We start from the raw sequence: 15,527 nt of genomic DNA, 5'->3' as shown, positions 1-15,527 counted from the left end.
TCCTTGGCCCCACCTCAATCATCTTTAAACTCCACCCTCAGATTCACTTGCTCTGTTCCATGCGCGGCTAGAGAGCCAGAATGTTTCATCACCGAGAAATAATTCGCTTTCCTGCCAAAAAGCTAAACCCTCAGCCGCGCAGGAGGATGCTGTAGACTTTGATGAGGCTGTTTTTTCCAACACGCCCTTCAGAGGGAGATTGAATCACTCACTTTCTGCACTTGTACAAAATCCTGAACCATAAAGCAGCCCAAGGGGCTGATTTTGCACAGCATATAAATCACACCCGAGTGCACAAGTAACCAAAATTAGACAAGGCGAATGCCAGCCAAGCTTTGCAGATGATACAAAGGGAGCTACTGGCCCGATGAAGTATGTGGTTTGGATTTTACGTGTTTTTTTCTGGACCCCCATTCTTGTTTTAAAGCTGGGGTTGAACTCACTTCGCTACATCACCCAATGCATTGTACGGCCTTCGTCCTCCATCTGCCAAAAGATTGCCCCCCGTTGCTCCCCTCTTCATGCAGACAGTTAAAAGTACTCCAAATTATTTACGTTTATATTTTAAGAAATTTGAGAGGTGGGGCGAGTGGAGAGCGATAGGGAAAGGGGAAGATATGTACAGCAACGTTTATTGCACCGAAAAAAGTTAACCAAATGAGCCAAATCTCTTTGTTAGGAAAAAAAATATGTGGGGTACATAAAAACGTACAAACCAGGTTAATTGCAAAGTTGAACTTGGCTATCAAATGCATCTTTAAGCTCAGGGTGCCCCCTAGTGGATGGAACCTTCCATGTTCCGTTACAGCAAAGCTCGACTCGTGGAGGAAGCCCCCCCCTTCTGAGCAATTTCTTCAAATTTGGCTTAAAACACAGCACATTTTCTTCAAACGTCTCTTGCAGCTTGAATGCTGCTAAGATGGACCCCCCTCGTGTGGGATGCTGCTGAAGGTTGGAGGAGAGGACAAGGGACATTATGAAGTTACAGACTGCATAATGTTAGGATGACGTCATCACGAAGCCTGTGATTTCATACAGTTTTGGCTTGCACTGGATGCTTATGGGATGGCTAGTCAGTTTGACAGCCACTGCAGTGTTTCTCAACTTCTTGACATCTTTAAGACAAGTGGACTTCAATTCCCAGAATTCCCCAGCCAGCATTGATTCTGGAGAAGAGAGGTTGAAGCCAACTTTGACTTAATATCTGAACCAGCCTTTATCTTGTAGCTGTCAGAAGATGCAAATTAACCTGAGATAATGATGGCCCGTCCATCTTCTGGATACCAAAAGTGACTGCAGGAACTTGCTAATCTTTCTCTCTTTGGGGGGGAGAGTTGAAATAAATTTCTTATTTCATCTTGAAGGGGAGGAGGGGAGAATGGTCACATCTGGTCCAGGGATGGTATTCACTTACCTTCGCTACCGGTTCGCAAATGTGAGCGCACGTGCGCAGAGCATCAAAAATGGGACGTGATGACGTCCGGGCGGGTGTGTGGAGTCTCCCACAGCCGCTGCTACCAATTCGCCCGAACCGGATGGAACCAGCTGAATACCAACACTGATTTGGTCCTTGCAAGACCGCACTGAGAGAAGAATGTGGGAACAGGCCCACTCCTCCCCAGCAGCTGATGTGAGCATGGAATTAATCCATTTTTGGGGTAGTGCAAAACATGGGAACTGTGGACTAGCCAGATGGCTAGTCGTCTGGCACAATATAGACATTAGGAGAAGCGCAGACGGGCAGAACCCAACCAAGGTTTGCATGCGGTGTAGGTTTGGTTAAGTGTTTTTTGTGAATGCAGCTTTGCTTTAAAGCCAGGTCGTACCTTGGTCAAGGCCAGCAGCCAAATTCTTTGAATCACATTCTGGAGATGGCGTTCCAAAACATGCGTGGAGCCAAGATTGAAAAGAACCTCCTGGCTTGCTTTTTCATTTGACATGGATGTTTTCAATTAAATGGAAACACGGTGTAATTCAATATACCGTATTTTTCGGAATATAAGACGCACCAAGATTTTGAAGAGGAAAACAAGGGGGAAAAAAATAGTTTTTGGCCTCCGTGCTTCCGGTTTTTGCCTTCCCCGGTCCCAAGAGCACTCTGCAGGCCTCCCAAACCCTCTGCGTGTCCCATTTTTGCAAAAAACGGGCCTGTTTTTGGCCTCCCGGACCCCCCACGGGCCCCGTCTTTGCCCTCCCCAGCCCCCAGGAGCACTCTGTAGGCCTCCAAAACCTTCTGCACATCCTGTTTTTGCAAAAAACGGGCCTGTTTTGGGCAAAAATGGGACATGTGGGGCAGTGGTGGGATTCAAACTTTTTTACTACCAGTTCTGTGGGTGTGGCTTGTTGGGCGTGGCATGGCTTGTTGGGCATGGCAAGGGAAGGATACTGTAAAATCTCCATTCCCACTCCAGGGGAAGGTTACTGCAAAATCCCCATTTCCTCCCAATCAGCTGGGACTTGGGAGGCAGAGAATAGATGGGGGCGGAGCCAGTCAGAGATGATATTTACCGGTTCTCCGAACTGCTCAAAATTTCTGCTACCGGTTCTCCAGAACTGGTTAGAACCTGCTGAAACCCACCTCTGATGTGGGGCAGGGTTTCGGGAGGTCAAAAATGGCCGTATTTGGTCTATAAGACGCATCGATGTTTCCACCCTCTTTTAGAGGGGAAAAAAGTCTTATACTCCGAAAAGTACGGTACTTAATGAAAGATCAGAAGATGTGGAGAATCTTGGCCCATCGAATCACCCAAGAGTTGGACACAACTGAATGGATAACATCATCATCATCACGAATCACCTACTTCACATTTTCTGTAATTTTTTTCTCACGGTCACTTTTTGAGAGAGCCACAAACCAAAGCTTTTTGGAAAGAACGCCATCCGTACCCCTGGGGTTCAGAGGGCACAGCTCTCTTTGGTCACCAGGATTTCCATAATTGTCGTGATGATTTCGCTTTCTGCACTCCTCCCTAAAAAAACCTCTGAAATCAGGAAGGGGGGCCTCTTGGCCAAAGAGGGATTGGAAATTAAACCTCTTTTCAAGGAGAGAGAGCTGAAGAATTGGCTGAAAGACTCAGGTCCACCCTTTGGAGGACTTCTGAGGTCAGGAAAGGAAGAGGTGGAATGGAGCTCCCTTCCTTGACTTGCGACCATTTGTTTAGTGGCTGTCACACTGGCGCTGAAAAAAAAGTGACTTACAATCGGTCCTCATTCTATCACGGTCATGGGATCAAAGCTCAGGCTCTTGGCAATGCGTGTATTTGCAACGGTCGCAGCCTCCTGGGGACATACGACCAGCATTCACCACTTTCCTAGCCCATTTCTGACAAACGGGGGAAGCCCGATTTGCAAGAATCATTTAGGCCTGCAATGATTTGCTAAAGAACGGCGATGCAAAAGGGTGTAAAATGATGGAACGTGAGCTATTTAACTACCCCTTTGCTTAGTGACGGGAAGTTTTGGTCGTAAGTTGAGGACTATATGTATTAGGGAGATGCTAGAGAAAAGTATTGGCTTTTCAGCGGTGACCCGGGCTACCAGGAATTAACGGAGGCACATCCGCTCCTTATCTCCTAGTCTCAATGGGGTCAGTTGAAGGGTGTTGCACCCCCCACCCAAGTCAAGAAGGGTCTTGGGACTGTTGACGCAAACCAGGACCAGGATGTGAGACTTTAGGATGCCGGCGTTTCCTGGGCTGCCTCTCAGGCGAAGACGGGGGAGTTCTGCCAGTAGGAGTAGACGAGGAACCCGGTGAAGGTGCTGTCTGTTTTCACGCTGGAGTAGAAGCCGGTGTACTCGCCCACTGCCACCTGCACCCAGACTTCGTCCTCAGGCTCCAGCCGCACCAGGCTACCTCCAGACAGGGAGGTGGGCTTTGGCCAGTTGCCATAAAACTGGAAGAAAGAGGCGATTGCCTTGCTGTTCTTCATGATGTCGAACTGGAGGCTCATCCGGTAGACGGTGGCGTGCACGGCAAAGTAGTACAACCCCGGGATTTCACACATGAACTTGCCGGTGTTACCGTCGTAGTGGCCTTGTTCGTTAATCAGGATGATGTCGAAGACGATGGGCTCATCAGGCAGTGGCGGGCTGCGGGACTCAGAGCGCTTGGCAGTGAAGGCCGAACGGGGTGCCACCGCACATTCTCCCTGGACCCCCTTCTCACCCGGGAGTCCGTTGGTGCCGGGGCTGCCTGGCTCCCCTCGGGGGCCAGTCAGTCCTTCAAGGAGAAAAAGTAAAAGCAGAGTGAAGGTGAGAGCAAGAATGGAGGGTTAAACATGGGGGAAAGAGAGAAGGAAGGAAGGAAGGAAGGAAGGAAGGAAGGAAGGAAGGAAGGAAGGAAGGAAGGAAGGAAGGAAGGAGATGGGAATGAGAGGAAAGAAGGAAGAAAAGAAGGAATGAGAGGAAAAAAGGAAGGAAGGAGATGGGAATGAGAGGAAAGAAGGAAGGAAGGAAGGAATGAGAGGAAAGAAGGAAGAAAAGAAGGAATGAGAGGAAAAAAGGAAGGAAGGAGATGGGAATGAGAGGAAGGAAGGAAGGAAGGAAGGAGATGGGAATGAGAGGAAAGAAGGAAGAAAAGAAGGAATGAGAGGAAAAAAGGAAGGAAGGAGATGGGAATGAGAGGAAAGAAGGAAGGAAGGAAGGAAGGAATGAGAGGAAAGAAGGAAGGAAGGAAGGAGATGGGAATGAGAGGAGAAGGAAGGAAGGAGAGGAAAGAAGGAAGGAAGGAAGGAGATGGGAATGACAGGAAGGAAGGAGATGGGAATGAGGAAAGAAGGAAGGAAGAAAGGAATGAGAGGAAAGAAGGAAGGAAGGAAGGAGATGGGAATGACAGGAAGGAAGGAGATGGGAATGAGGAAAGAAGGAAGGAAGAAAGGAATGAGAGGAAAGAAGGAAGGAAGGAAGGAGAGGAAAGGAAGGAGATGTGAATGAGAGGAAAGAAGGAAGGAAGGAACGGGAACATAGAGACAAGGAAGGAAGAAAGGAAAGACTACGAAGGTTGAATAACAATTGCAGCACGTTTTGAACATCAAACATCAAATGACCCTGTTCATCCACAGGGTTCAGAAGAGTCGAGACCATGCTCATGATTGCATACCTGAATTCCCACCTCTTAATAAAAAAAAAAAGGGGGGGGTCTTCAGTTATGCATTCACCCCCCATCAGAGGTGGCATTCAGCCGGTTCGGACCGGTTCACCAGAACTGGTAGCGGAAATCACTGGTGGGTGGGCTCGTCCACCTGCTCCGGCTCTATGCCATCCTATTTAGTCACATTTTTGAGGCGGGGACATGCGTGGAAGGCACATACTCACATTTGCAAACCGGTAGGGAAAGTAAGTGTACCACCTTTGCCCCCCTCCCCACCCCAATCCTGCTGTTTCTCTCCACCTAATGGTGTTTGCCAATGCAATTATCTTTGTGTTACTATGGATTTTTTTTTAACTATTTGCATTTGTCCTTTAATCTCTTCCCATGTTTGTTTTTCCTTCTTTGTCCGGGGAGACATTTAACCAGTCTTTAACCATGAATATCGTAAATCTGATGCCTGTCCCGGCTTCCTTTGGAAATCTCTTGTCATATATTGGAAACCTGTCACATTATATTCTTGTTTCCTGAGCCCAACTCAGGAAAAGTTGGGCTGATGATAGGGCTGGGATTCAGCCGGTTTGGATGTTAATTTTAATCTGGTTCGCTGAACCAGTAGTTGCATGGACTGGCTGACTCCACCCACCCCACCCCGCCCCTCCCAGGAGTCTCCATGCAGCTCGTTTTGGATGCCAGGTAAGTGCAGAGCCTCTGCGGAGGCTCTGGGAGGGCGAAAAATGGGCCTACCAGAAGTCTGGAAACAGAACCATTTCCGGCTCCCGGGGGCCTCTGGAGCCTGGGGGAGGCCATTTTCGCCCTCCCGGAGGCTCAAGAAAAGCCTCCGAAGCCTGGGGAGGGCGAAAACATCCACCACCACCATGGTGCAGGAATCCGACTAGGCCACGGTCTGCAACCTTAAAAACTCAAAGAGCGATTTTGACTCATTTCCCACAGAAAAGAAAACATCAGGAGCCACAAAAACCCTTCCCGTGCCTGACTATTTCCTGAGCGGCCACAAAACTAGCAGATGTAGTTGAATTAAACGTTCTGTTTTCTTCTGAAACTTTTCCTTTCTTGGATTTATCCATGGTTGGCCTACCGGTAGTTGAAAAAGCTCAGTAAATTGCAGCCAGCAGGTGTTGCACATTGGCGGTTGGGACGCATATTTTGAGTGACAGGGAGCCGCAGCAGAGGGGTGAAAGAGCCACATGCGGCTCCAGAGCCGCAGGTTGCTGACCCCTGAACTAGGCCATGCCCACATGCCCACGCCCACCCAGCAACCGGGCAGAGAACCGGATGCTAAAATTTTTCAATCCCACCACTGGCTGATAACATTTTTGTCACTGATTTTCCCCCCTTAAATTGGGGGTCCCCAACATTGGGCGTTGCTGAGATTTGGGAAACCAACAAAGTTATTCTGCCCCAGAATCCTTAAATGATTTGATCCCCCCAAAACCAACTGATTTTCCCATCACTTTTCCTTACCTGGATGGCCAATTTCACCCTTCTCTCCATGCAGGCCTGCAGCCCCATCTCGTCCATCACGACCATCCCGGCCGGGCAAACCCTGGTGGCCATGAGTTCCAGGGGTCCCGGGGAGACCCGGCTGCCCCGCGCACAAGCTGGGGATCTTGTTGTCTTCCAACTGAGCCACCTCCTTGGCCAGGGCGAGGAAGAAAAGAAAGAGGAAGCGCGTCTGCTCCATGTTCCCGAGACCTGAAGAATCAGGGAATCACAAAGTTGGAGACCTTAAAGGTCATCTAGATGAACCCCAGGGTGTGTGTGTCATCCAATAATTTTTGCAACCAAGCCCCCTAATTTTAGGATTAGCCCTGCCTGCTGCGATTGGAAATTGGAAGAGGGAGAGAGACAGGCATCCTGGTGTCACATTTGTGTGTTTCTCTTTGTGAAAGAATAGAATATTGTAGAGTAGAGTAGAGTAGAGTAGAGTAGAGTAGAGTAGAGTAGAGTAGAGTAGAGTAGTACAGAATAGAGTAGAGTAGAGTAGAGTAAAGTAGAGAAGTACAGAATAGAGTAGAGTAGAGTAGAGTAGTACAGAATAGAGTAGAGTAGAGTAGAGTAAAGTAGAGAAGTACAGAATAGAGTAGAGTAGAGTAGAGTAGTACAGAATAGAGTAGAGTAGAGTAGAGAAGTACAGAATAGAATAGAGTAGAGTAGAGTAGAAAAGTACAGAATAGAATAGAGTAGAGTAGAGTAGAGAAGTATAGAATAGAGTAGAGTAGAGTAGAGAAGTACAGAATAGAGTAGAGAAGTACAGAATAGAATAGAATAGAATAGAATAGAATAGAATAGAATAGAATAGAATAGAATAGAATAGAATAGAATAGAATAGAATTCTTTATTGGCCAAGTGTGATTGGACACACAAGGAATTTGTCTTCAGTGCATATGCTCTCAGTGTACATAAGGAGAATAAAATACACTCATCAAGAATAAAAAGATAGAATACTTAATGATAGTTATAGGGAAACAGTCAATATAAATCTTAAGGATACCAGCATCAAGGTTACAGTCATACAGTCATAAGTGGGAGGAGATGGGTGATAGGAATGATGAGAAGACTAATAGTAATAGTAATGCAGACAGTGAATAGTTTGACAGTGTTGAGGGAATTATTTGTTTAGCAGAGTGATGGCGTTTGGGAAAAAATTGTTCTTGTGTCTATTGTTCTGGTGTGCAGTGCTCTATAGCGTCGTTTTGAGGGTAAGAGTTGAAACAGTTTATGTCCAGGATGCGAGGGGTCTGTAGATATTTTCACAGCCCTCTTTTTGACTCGTGCAGTATACAGGTCCTCAATGGAAGGCAGGTTGGTAGCCATTGTTTTTTCTGCAGTTCTAATTCTCCTCTGAAGTCAGTGTCTGCCTTGTTGGGTTGCAGAACCAAACCAGACAGTGATGGAGGTGCAGATGACAGACTCAATAATTCCTCTGTAGAACTGGATCAGCAGCTCCTTGGGCAGTTTGAGCTTTCTCTGTGTGTAAGTGAGAGTGTGTGTATGAGGGAGTGGCGGGGGGGAGTTTGTGCCATTAGTGGAAAAACAACCATTCCTTTTTTGCAAAGCTGTAGCAGGCTGGAAAGGAAAGAACAGTTTCTGCATATCTGAATGCATTGATTTTTGGTAAAAGAAAAAGCAGGGTTCCATTAGACGTACACAGAGTGCCTTTTCCTTTAAAAGGACGGGAGATCAACCCTTCCTCCTCCAGATTGGAGTTTAAAGACTCCTCTGACAGGCCAGATTTCCACCAGTGCCTCTCCTGGCATAAATTCACCCAAACACTGAAATTTGCAAAAAGTTTGCAAAAAGAGGAAACTGAGGAGGATTCCTCAACGTGCAACACTCCTCCCCCCACCTTTCCAAAAATGCCTTTCAGCCAACCGGGACCCAATCGGGGGCTCCCTGGCATATTCCATTCAACACCCACCCCCACCCCCACCCCCCAAATTACACGTGATTTCTTCCTTGCAAGTTTTGGCATCCTCCGGGGATTCGGATGTGTCTGCATTTCCTGTGCTGAGTTTGCTTTGCAAGGCAGAAGAAGCAAAGAAGTGGCTGGAAAGAAAGAAACAGCTGTTTTTCCTGATAGCAGCTGAGGAAGACTTCGGATGCTAAGATGGGAGGCATATAAATCAAAATCAAATCAAATAACAAATAGATAGATGAGAGAGAGAGAATGAAAGAGAGAGAGAGAGAGAGAATGAGAGAGCAAAAGAGAAAGAGAGAGGGAGAGACAAAATGAGAGAGAAAGAGAGAGATGATAGGGAGGGAGGGAGGGAGGAAGGCAAAAGGGAGGGAAGAAAGAAGGAAAAAGCAAAAGCTGAAGAAGCGTCTTGGATGGGAAGTGAAACATCTTCAAAGAAAAACCAGAAAGTTCAGAAAAACCAGAAGAGAGAGAGAGAGGTGGGGAGGGAGAGAAGGCAAGAAAGAAAAGAAAGAAAGCTGTAATTTTCCTTCAAATCATCCTTGGCCTGACTAATTTAGTCTCTCCCACCCCAGGTCCTACCTTGCAGGGAGGGGAGGAAGAGGATGCTAAGAAAATTGGAGGAAAATCAAACAGGCGCCCTTAAATTCTTCGGGTTAAGGAACCAATGAAAGGAATGTCAGAAAGAGGTAAGATCTGAATCTTTTACTTTTTCGGTGGGGGTGAGACACTGGGCAGGTGGGGGGGGGTTCTGCCTAAGCAGGGGGTTGGACTAGAAGACCTCCAAGGTCCCTTCCAACTTCGTTATTCTATTCTATTCTATTCTATTCTATTCTATTCTATTCTATTCTATTCTATTCTATTCTATTCTATTCCAAATGGGTAGTTTGTCTCTCAGCAGCCCCCACCCTTAAGGGCAAAATAAATACCAGAGGCCCCCTTCCTCCTGCATTTACTTTCGTTTAATCCCCCGCATTTTGCATTTGCATTTTTTGCATCTGCATTTTGGCCAGCCAGACTTCCAATCAAGAACTTCCAATGTTCAATCGGCAAACTTTCTCCTTTGTGTGTGTGTGTGTGTGTGTGTGGGAGGGGGGAGGAGGGGGAAACAAGACCGTGCCCCCTGTCCACCCCTGCCAGAGGACCCTCCGGAATCTCAGCAGAATCCAAACCAGCCTTGCCCTGACTTAGGCTCCCATCTTTCTTGACCAGCCTGGCTGGGAATGATGGGCTTTGCAATTCACACCTCCAGAAAGCCCCCAAGCTGGAAAAGACGGCCCCCAGCACCCCAAGAAGCAGGATGGGGTGGAAAAGGGACCTCCAGCCCCAGCAGTGTTGAGTGTCATCTTTGCACATGTAGAGATATGGGGGAAGATTCTCTCCTTACCTGGTTTTCCTTAGAAGTTTTTCTCTCCTTGCTTTTCTCTGGGAGGAACGGAGTTTCCGACCGGCCGGCTGGCTGCTTATGGGCTTCTAGTGAGCTCCGTCAGCCGGCCTTCTCTTCCCCCCCGCTTGGTTCCCTCCTCTCTCTCTCTCTTTCTCTGTCTCTCCTCCCAAACTTGCAAAGGAAATGGGAGACTTTGCCAAAAACTACACTGCATAGGAAGGAATGGATGGGTGTTTGAGCAGCAGCGCAGCCAGGACGCTGAGCAGGGGTGAGGATGTGTGGATGGGCATCCTGTCTGGATGTCCCTGGGATGGGTCAGGAGGAGAAGAGGAAGGAGGAAAGGGGAGAGGGGGGGTGTCAAGGATATGGAAAAAGTCATGGACGAAGGAAAACCCTCCATGAAAATCTGTGTTTTTCAACACTTTAAGACCCGCGGACCAAAGGGTGAAATCCAGCAGGTTCGGACAGGTTCTGGAGAACCGGTAGCGGAAATGTTGAGTAGTTCGGAGAACCGGCAAATACCACCTCTGGCTGGCCCCAGAGTGGGGTGGGAATGGGGATTTTGCAGTATCCTTCCCCTGGAGTGGAGTGGGAATGGAGATTTTGCAGTATCCTTCCCCTGGAGTGGGGAGGGAATGGGGATTTTGCAGTATCCTTCCCCTGGAGTGGGGAGGGAATGGGGATTTTGCAGTATCCTTCCCCTGGAGTGGAGTGGGAATGGAGATTTTGCAATATCCTTCCCCTGCTACGCCCACCATGCCACGCCCACAGAACCAGCAGGGAAAAATTTTGGATTTCACCCCTGCCGCGGACTTCAATTCCCAGAATTCCCTAGCCCCCGGTGTATTGTTCTGCTGCTAAAGAGCTTCATAGCTCATCACCCTGATCAAAATGCAATTGTTGTAAGCATCCCATTTCTAGTTTTCTTCTGAGTTGGAAAGGAGCTTTCAGTGTTTCTCAACTTGGCGCCTTTTAAGATGTCTGGACATCAACTCCCAGAATTCCCCAGCCAGCCAATGGTTGCAGCTTCCCGGGGTCACGTGATCGCTATTTGTGACGGCTTTCACTTAACGCCCGGAAGGTTCAGTGAACAATTGCAGCGGGTTCGCTGAGCAACCGCAAGAAAAAGATGGTTAAAATCAAACGTGACTCACTTAGCAATCGTCTTACAGTCATGGAAATTCTTGTGACTGCAAGCCGAGGACTTCTTTAGGTGAATTTGTCCTGTTTGTGGTGGGCTGTTAGCCTTGGAGAGATGCCACAAAGGGCTGGAGTTTACCTAACATCGTGCCCCTTGTTAGGAAAACGCAGTGGCACACTTTCCTATCCCATGCAATGCCCTAAACCGACCGTCTTCAAGTTTTGTGTCATGCCCCGGTCACAGAACATGCTACAATCACAGCAGGATTTTCACCACAAGCTTAGCCACAAAACAGTGCAACCCTGTTATGTCGTGGCCAGGCAGCTGAATGTGTGCCAAGGCTTATACAGAACGGTGTCTGCATGTCTGGGCGTCAGCTGCGAGGACACCGCCACCGAGCATGGCAAGAGGGCCTTTTGTTTATGGAGTGAACATAAGTTTCTCGACGTGCATCAAAAATTAATGGGAAAGAATTCCTGGCTGTGAGTCCAAGCAGGGTGGGGTCCCAGTGTAAATACACAGATTTCTGTCTGCAAGTAGGGAGTCGACCGAAGAGCAACCAACAGCTTCCCGCTGAACGGAAGCACAGAAATGAAGCCTTGGAAACTGCTGAATGTAGGTTGTGTCAAGAGCGATTGTGGCTTGGGTGTATGTGCACGCATACCTGCTTTAAAAGGTGCTCCTGCGGCACAGCTGCCCTTATTTTTCCATACTCCCCTCTTTGACTGTCAATAATCAATATCTGATGTTCGGCCATGGAGGAGATGAAATGGTGGAATTGACAGGAATTGTTGCAGAAGGCAGAAGACCCTGTCAACCTTCCCCGCTTCCCGTTCCCATGGGGTTTTATTAGGGGTGAAATGCTACTGGTTCGCACCAGTTCGGGCGAACCCGTAGTAAAAAAATACTACCAGTTTGTCAGAACCGGTATTTCCGATGATCAGCTGTGCCGCACAATTAAGCAGGTGATCTAAATCGCGTGGCACAGCTGATTCCCCCCCCTCGCTGTGCTACTTACCTTCTTAAGCGTCCTTTTTCCGTGGGAAGCGCACATTTGATGCGCACTGGTCACACGTGTGCACACAGCATGTATTTGGCATACACTGTGCATGCCCATGCAGTGTGCATTTGGTGCGCACTGCATATGCACACGCACACAGAATGTGTTTGGCATGCACCATGCATTTGCATGTGCAGCATGCATTTGGTGCGCATCGCACATGCTCAGGCAGCGAACTGGTGGCAAACCGTGGAGGATTTCACCACTGGGGTTACCCCCCACCCTCCAGGCAGTTGGAAGTTCATGAACCCTGAACCTGCCCAGGCTTCATAGCTCTGTTAGCGCATAACACACTGCTTGGATGCTGCTGCCATCCTCTTTCAGGACACCTGGAAGTCATTCATTTGTCCTTGGCTGAATGAAGAACATCTGGACTTTTTCTCCCTTTAAGCCATGAAATAAAATCTACGGCTGACACATAGGACATAGTGTCACATGTGTGCCACTGTACATTACGCATGCGTGTGTTCCACTATCGGCATCCGGGACCAGTTGGTCGCATTTTTAAAAAATCAGCTGCATGTGGCAATCAGGAGACGTTCTGCGTGTTTTCCAGCTGTGATAGTCACATCTGGATGAGGTCACCCGCTAGCTAACCATTGCAGACGCTGCTCTTCGCCAGCTGTCTCCATGAAACTCCTCCCTGCTGTGGAGTGTGTGTGTCTGTGTGTGTTTCCCAGAAGGGTGTGTTGTTCTTCTGCTGAGATCAGAGGAGACACACGAGACGGGGGTAAGACAGTTCAAGCAGGAACCATCCCACCCACCCCAGGAAAGAGACGAGATGCCCTTCTATTTTTCTTTTTCTTTTTCTTTTTAAATAAGTTTCTTTTTATTTTGGCTTATTTACATTTTTGTTAATTATAGTGATTGTAGTTGTAAACCATCTCTCTTTTTAATACCAACATTAATAGTCTTTCTTGTTCTGATTTCTACCTCTTGTCTCTAATCACTCATAAAATCTATTCCATATTAAATAATATTCTGTGTCTTCTTCATCTTTCATTTTTAAAGTTAGCCTATTCATTTCAGCACAGTCTAAAATTTTTCAAATTACTTCCTCATCTGGCGGGGTGTTCTCATTTTTCCAGTATTTTGCAAATATGATCCTTGCTGCGGTCAATATATGTAAAACTAAATATGTGGCCCCTTTATCATAACCCTCCGGCATTATGCCCGACAAATATATTTCTGGTTTCAGATCTATATTCTTTTTAATTATCTTTTCCAGCCAGCTACGTATTTTCTCCCAATGTTTTCTTGCTCTGATACACGTCCACCACATATGATAGTAAGTACCTGGGATCTGATTGCATTTCCAGCATTGGGCAGACAAATTGCTGAACATTTTTGCCAGTCTTGCCGGTGGTAAAACATTTTGTAAAGATTTTCTTTATATGCCGAAGCCATAGTCAATTCTGATCCCTTCCTTGACATGAGAAAAAAAAATTGCAAAAGGGAGCAGATTTGGTTCCTTTGGGCTCGATTCTGCAAAGGCTGTATGGATTCGGCTGTCAGGTTTCGTTGCTATCTTAAATAAACTTCATTCTCAAATGCAAAGTCTCTAATGAATCTCTTTTATTTAAGAATAGAAAAAACGACATGCCTGAACTCTGATGCAGCCAAGATTGGCACCTCCTTCCAAACCCCTCCCTTTCCGTTCTTCAACCCCAATGTCTCATTGGCCACCATCCAGATCCATCTCTTCGTCCCATGCACTTTCTTTTCACAGGAATTTTCCCCCTCCCTCTGTTGCCCAAGTAACGCTATCTGCTGAAGAGCCAGGAACTAGGTGAAAGTTCATCTCAGCATTAAAGCAAGTCTTTCTGTGATTTCATGTCAGCGCTGAAAGAGATCATAATTTGGAACGCTGACATCGGCTTTCCTCCAAAGAAAATGTGGAAACATATTTTTGTTTTGATGTTGAGTTTTTAACTGGTTTTTAAAGGGATCCGCTAAGGCTAAGTGGCCCTCCTGAGCTCTGGCAGAGGGTTGCAGGAGGCTGTGGCAGCCAAAAACAGAGCTCGGGAGCGTGCTTTCACTGGCCACCACAGGAGCCCCCGACAGGATTGATCATGTCAAGCTGGCCATGCCCACCCTGTCCCACCGCGGTCAAACACAACCCTGATGTGGCCCTCAGTGAAATCGAGTTTGACACCTCTACGCTAAGGATTGTTTTCACGATGCCAGAAGGTCCTGGGATGTTATAATTATTTTATTATTATTTTTTAAAGTGGGTTTATAAAGCGTAATCGAAGTGGGAGCCTCTTCAGAGGGAGGCTGCTCTGGCTGCTCTGGACTGATCTTTTGGAAAGAGCTAAGCAGGGTCAAACTCAGCCCATCATTGGACATCATGCTTCAAGCGAGGTTCGGAAGATGAAAAACCTCCTAGAACTGTGATGGCAAACGTATGGAACGCGTGCCAGACGTGGCACGCATGCAGAGCTGTCTCTGTGAGCACACACGCTGTCACCAGCTGATCATCATAGATGCTGAAGCACCGGAAAAAAGCCTGAAAACAGCCCCCAAAATGGCCTGAAAACGGCCCCCAAAATGGCCTGAAAACGGCCCCCAAAACGGCCTGAAAACAGCCCCAAAAACGGCCTGAAAACAGCCCCAAAAACGGCCTGAAAACGGCCCAAAAAACGGCCTGAAAATAGCCTGAAAAATGCCCTGAAAATGGCCTCAAAATGGCCTGAAAACAGCCCCAAAAACAGCCCCCAAAACGGCCTGAAAAACAGCCCAAAAAACGGCCAGAAAACAGCCCAAAAATGGCCTGAAAATGGCCTGAAAACAGCCCCAAAACAGCCTAAAAACAGCCCCCAAAACAGCCTGAAAACGGCCCCCAAAAACGGCCTGAAAAACAGCCTGAAAATAGCCCAAAAAATGCCCTGAAAATGGCCTGAAAAACGGCCAAAACCAGCCAAAAAACAGCCATGCGTGCACCAGTCAGCTGGTCTTTCGGCTTCTAGTACTCCGGCACACACAAAAACCAGCTCGCTGGCGTGCATGCGCATGCCGGAAATATGAAGACCAGCTGGCCGGCACGCACATGCACACTAGTGAGCTGGTCTTCAGTTTTCCGGTGCTCAGGTGCACGCACATACACACCCGTTTCAGTTTGGGCACTCGGTGCTGAAAAGGTTCGCCATCACTGTCCTAGAAGATTCTCTCTTTTGCCAACAAAATATGCCTGCAGAATCAACAGGAGTTGAGACTGAGAGGGACTTTCTGATTGTACAACCCTTGGCTAGTTCAGGGGTCAGCAACCTGAGGCTCTGGAGCTGCATGTGGCTCTTTCACCCCTCTGCTGCGTCTCCTTGTCACTCAAAATATGCGTCACAACCGCCAATGTGCGACACCCGCCAGCACGTGATTTATTGAGCTTTTCAACCCCCGGTAGGCCAACCATGGATA

The 15,527-nt window shown here is 47.6% G+C and overlaps 1 protein-coding gene across 2 annotated transcripts; it reads right to left on the bottom strand.

The window, feature by feature from the left end:
- Nucleotides 1-616: 616 nt before the first annotated feature.
- On the bottom strand, nt 617-10,219 carry C1QTNF5 (C1q and TNF related 5). 2 transcript variants are annotated; one of them, XM_034407203.3, is made up of 3 exons: nt 9,913-10,219; nt 6,572-6,802; nt 617-4,219 (listed from the first exon to the last, which is right to left on the bottom strand). In XM_034407203.3, exons 2-3 carry the CDS (start codon nt 6,789-6,791, stop codon nt 3,702-3,704), a joined length of 738 nt encoding a protein of 245 aa, XP_034263094.2. In that variant the 5' UTR covers nt 6,792-6,802; nt 9,913-10,219; the 3' UTR covers nt 617-3,701. The 2 variants fall into 2 exon arrangements, with proteins under 2 accessions (XP_034263094.2, XP_087732085.1); XM_087875959.1 differs by lacking the exon at nt 9,913-10,219 and having other exon boundaries at nt 6,572-6,847.
- Between the last annotated feature and the right edge of the window lie 5,308 nt (nt 10,220-15,527).

This window comes from Pantherophis guttatus, chromosome 9, assembly GCF_059756535.1.
Source record: "Pantherophis guttatus breed Tessera chromosome 9, ASM5975653v1, whole genome shotgun sequence".
NCBI classification, from domain to species: Eukaryota; Metazoa; Chordata; class Lepidosauria; order Squamata; family Colubridae; genus Pantherophis; species Pantherophis guttatus.
This window is presented reverse-complemented; position numbering and strand designations above follow the sequence as displayed.

Coding starts and splice junctions, on each gene's coding strand:
- C1QTNF5 (XM_034407203.3), bottom strand. CDS start 6,791: ATGGAGCAGACGCGCTTCCTCTTTCTTTTCTTCCTCGCCCTGGCCAAG. Junction 4,220..6,571: donor GGGTGAAATTGGCCATCCAG/GTAAGGAAAAGT, acceptor TTCTCCTTGAAG/GACTGACTGGCCCCCGAGGG.